Source organism: Trachinotus anak, unplaced genomic scaffold (genome assembly GCF_046630095.1).
Source record: "Trachinotus anak isolate AG129_WGS33_773 ecotype Australia unplaced genomic scaffold, CSIRO_AGI_Tana_v1 ptg000003l, whole genome shotgun sequence".
Taxonomy (NCBI): Eukaryota; Metazoa; Chordata; class Actinopteri; order Carangiformes; family Carangidae; genus Trachinotus; species Trachinotus anak.
Window position 1 is genome coordinate 15,095,776 of NW_027273854.1, and position 4,761 is coordinate 15,100,536.

At 40.4% G+C, this 4,761-nt stretch overlaps 1 gene segment (V, D, J or C); it reads right to left on the bottom strand.

Moving 5' to 3' along the window:
• Positions 1 to 1,600: 1,600 nt before the first annotated feature.
• LOC139609175 (Ig heavy chain V region 3-like) lies at positions 1,601 to 2,109 on the bottom strand. The segment is given in 2 exon segments: positions 1,601 to 1,929; positions 2,064 to 2,109. Coding segments are annotated over 2 exon segments (375 nt in total).
• Positions 2,110 to 4,761: the final 2,652 nt, after the last annotated feature.

Below are 4,761 nucleotides of genomic sequence, written 5' to 3' on the forward strand. Positions count from 1 at the left end.
GTCTCGAGCACAATAATAAACAGCAGAATCTTCAGTCTTCAGACTGTTCATCTGCAGATACACCTGCTGTCTGCCGTTGTCTCTGGAGATGGTGAACCGGCCTTGGACTGACTGAGAGTAGGATTTGCTGCCACCACCACTGCTGATAGTGGCAACCCACTCCAGTCCTTTTCCAGGAGCCTGTCTGACCCAGGCCATCTCGTAGCTGCTGAATGTGAATCCAGAGCCTGTACAGGTCAGTGTGTGGGATTCTCCAGGTCTTTTAACCACTGGTTCAGATTCTGTCAGAGTCTGACCATCAACACCTGTCAATACAATAAAAAACAAAAAGTGAAAGAGGCTGGGGTGAAAAATAAAACCATGTAAAAAGATGATATGTGAATATCTTCACCTGCCCAGCAGAGAGTTAACAGCAGCAGTCCTGTCCTATAGTCCATCATGTTAAACTGTGTGTCCACTGTTCTCTGTCATCCTCTCTGCAGTCAGATAAGTAGAGGTGGAAGACATCTGAGTTTTGCATTGACTCCTCCTCACAGGGAGGAGAGAGGTGGAGTGGACTGTGATTTCACTTCATGTTTGGTTTAACTTTATAATAAATATTGAGGAGGATTTGGAGATGATAACTTTGAAGTTTGTCTTTCATGTTTAAGTGTAATATGTTTAAAAGACTGTGTTCTCCTCAGTGTCTCTACACTACAATATAAAATTCCCTGGTGTTTATTGGTGATAGGAGTCAAGTCACTGTCATGATCCTGAAAACACAGAGCAGTGTTGCAGTAGTTCAGGCCGAGCACTGAAGCTGTGTCTGAATCAGCTGATTGACATCAGCTGTTTTATTCCTGCTCCACAATCACTGTCTTCTTCACAGCTGTGTGTCCATCAGCAGACCATCTCCATGCAGGTGAACAGAGAGGACATTATTACCTGACACTTCCCACTGTTCCTCTGCTCAGACATTCATCACATGTTGGTGTTGCTGCACTGATTCTTTCAGAGCTTGAAACTCGAATGTAAACAGCTCATTTATAAATATACTCATGTTATATTTGTGTATCAAGATGTTTCTCATTTGGAATTTTTCAGTTCTCTTCAGTCCAGTAACAGGATGAAAAAACAACCAAATAATCAGGTTTGAAAACAAATAGTATCTGTCCAGTCTCCAGTGTTTACATCAGTGTTTTTAGTCCTTTTCTATCAGTCTGCGACACAAATGTAGAGATGGAAGAGAAACTCACCACATCTCACACATTTTGTACTGTTCATGTTATTCATCATAACATCTTTAATTAATTCTGCTCAGCAGTATTTGATGGACTTTCCATTTACTGGATATATCATGAATAGATGTCAAATCATGTAAATTCTTAACAGCAGCTGTTCAAGCACAATATTGAGAACATTAGTAACTGTTACTGTTGTTGAAGCAGCACAAGTTCACTGCAATGAGAATCAGGAAGTCACAAAGCACAGCATCAGCTGTTGTTTTAACAGTGGGCAGCATGTGTCTGTGTTTGGAGTCAAACTCCTTCTCCTTATGTTCTACTGCCCCCTGTAGGTCTCTGTGAAACATTTCTGTAGAGTTTTTGTAAAGCCTCTCTGCTCACTTTAACCAGTGTGTGTATCTGGCACAGTAATACACAGCAGAGTCCTCTGGCTTCAGGTTGGACAGTCTCAGATACACCATGCTGTTGCTGTCATCTCTACTGATTTCTGCACGTCCTCTCACACTGCTGGCATAAGCGTTACTACTGGCAGCAGAGAAGCCAACTCCGATCCACTCCAGTCCTTTTCCTGCAGGTTGTCTGATCCAGTTCATAACACAGCAGATAAATGTGAATCCAGATCCTCTGCAGGAGAGACTGAGAGTCTCCCCAGGCCTTTTCACTACTGAACTGGAGGGAATGGACTCCATACTCTGACCTGTACAACCTGATGAGATGAAAGGAGAGAGGAAGCACAGAGGGAAGTGAGACAGTCATCTCTGAAGGTTTCTGTATCACTGACTGACCATCAGTCAGTGTTGTCTGATAAAAGATGACACATCAAGAAGCAGGAGAACTCACAGGACAGAGAGAGAGCGACCAGCAGAAGAGTGAGTGTGTTCATCATCCTGAGGCTGGAGATGTGACCTCTGATGCTCCACACAAACTACAAGAGCAGTCAGCAGGACACAAGTACACTGCACACACTGAGGATTTGCATCAGGACATCATGGGGAGGGAGGGGCTCATGTACAGGAAGTCTCTTCTGCTTTCATTCAATCATATCAGTCACTGTGTGTTTCTTTTAATGCAAGTGATTAATCATCAGTGTTGAATTCTATATCTGTGATGATGACAAACAAAAACATGATGTTTTAGATATCACTTTATTATCGTCATTAACATCATCATGAAGTGAAATAATTGAGATTTTCTGACCTTGTTGTTATTCACATTTCATTTTTAAAGGAAGGATTTGACATAAGAAAAATCATAACTTCCCTACATGTCTCATCTCATCATTACTATTAAGATCATTTATTTTATTTCCGGTTTTTCAGAGCAAATTACATTCTCAGTGAACTAGGGTGAAATCATTAGTGGTCTGACATGAGCAGTAAACAGAACAACTTTGTTGTTTGACAGACTGATGTGTTTGACTTGTGGCCTTCATCAGCAGGCCATTGGTTGACATGGGAGGGTCGTCAGCTTGTGCAGCTCAGCTGAGGCCTCCTGGACTATAAAAGCTGGCCCATGTGCTGATCTGTCCTCTCCCTTCCAACTGCTGACAGCCTTTGTTTTGGCATTATGCTTTGCTTTTGCACATACAAACCTTCACAGCACATATGCTACTCATTCATGCACTGCTTACATGACAACACTTACTAATTTCCACACCCCATTACTTTTTATGTGTGTTGTTTTTAGTTGTGATAAATTGTTTGCTTTTAGTTTAACTTTGCTTGGACTCCCTTCTTGTCACATTCACTGAACCAGTTTGTGACATCAACTTCAAAACCTTTTCCAAGTTGCTGCCCTGCGCTGCTAAAATCCTGTTTTTGTAACCACAATGTCGTCTGACAAAATCACCAAACACATGAGTTAAACACAACGGCTGTGCTGTGAGTGGAGCTATGATTAATTGCAAAATGATCTCTGAGAGAAAGTAAGAAGTGACTGAAGATTAGGACTAAACTCAGTCCTGGAACAACATGGATGTGCCGGGGCTGGTTTGGTACATTCAACCAAACACCAGATCTCAGAATCTCATCTTGGTAACGGATGAGACTGGGAGTTGACATTGACTGCTTTTTTCAAAAACACTTCAGCATAAATTTTCAGTCTCATATGATGAATCATTGAAGATAAGATGTACAGATATGTTTTAATTTATGGAGATGTATTCCATTGAGATTACTTTTAGAAACCAGATTGTTGTGAGTGATCTATAAAGATACCATAACAATTCAAGATTAGATTCATGAAATACTTGATACTTAGGCTCTGCCAACATGAACGATCAGGACTGTAGGATTTTGTACAGCTGCTCAACCAACTTCAGTCACTGTGAGTCTCCAGCACAATAATAAACAGCAGAATCTTCAGTCTTCAGACTGTTCATCTGCAGATACACCTGCTGTCTGCTGTTGTCTCTGGAGATGGTGAACTGGCCTTTGACTGACTGAGAGTAGTATTTGCTGCTGCCACTACCATCATCAATCCAGGCGATCCACTCCAGTCCTTTTCCAGGAGCCTGTCTGACCCAGGCCATCTCGTAACTGCTGAATGTGAATCCAGAGGCTGTACAGGTCAGTGTGTGGGATTCTCCAGGTCTTTTAACCACTGGTTCAGATTCTGTCAGAGTCTGACCATCAACACCTGTCAAGAGAATAATAAACATCAAGTGAAATGATCTGGTTGGACAAATAAAAACTATGTAAAAATATGTTATGTGAGTATTCTCACCTGCCCAGCAGAGAGTTAACAGCAGCAGTCCTGTCCTATAGTCCATCATGTTCAACTGTGTGTCCACTGTTCTCTGTCATCCTCTCTGCAGTCAGATAAGTAGAGGTGGAAGACATCTGAGTTTTGCATTGACTCCTCCTCACAGGGAGGAGAGAGGTGGATAAGCATAGTCTGCAGCATGTGAAGACTGACAGTTTATCATCTTAAAAAAATCCCTTAGATCAATGTTTTAATTAAAAATAATAAGAATAATTACTGTATGATAATAATGGAAATAAATAAATTTTATAAAAGAGCAAAATAAAACCTGAAAAAAATGTGGCTCATCATTATTATTATTATTATTATTATTATTGTTGACTTTCTCTCCATGTGTTCACAGGTCACACAGTTTTCAGGACATCAGGGAAAAGAGGAAAAGAAAAGCTCAGTAGGAATAAAAGTGAAGAAAACTGTTGAGAACGTGATCCCCTCAGTAGATGGGTGCCATGAACACTTATGTTTTTCAAGCAATACAAATATTTTGTCCAGTGAGAAATAAAAACTCTGTTACCTTCCACAAAACTCAAAAGTTTGTCTTCTGTGCAGTCAAGTTAGAAAAGATGAAGACAGTCTCATCTTACATGAACTTGTCTTTACAGGGAAGATAATTACATTATATTTAATTTTACCCATTTTAATTGTGCCACTACTTCAATACACATGAATGAAAACCGAATCCTGCCTGTAAAATTGGACATCAAAAATCTGATGGCACACTTTTAAAAAGCTCAGCATTATGAATGACCACTTCTTTTTCTTTTTTTTTTTTATG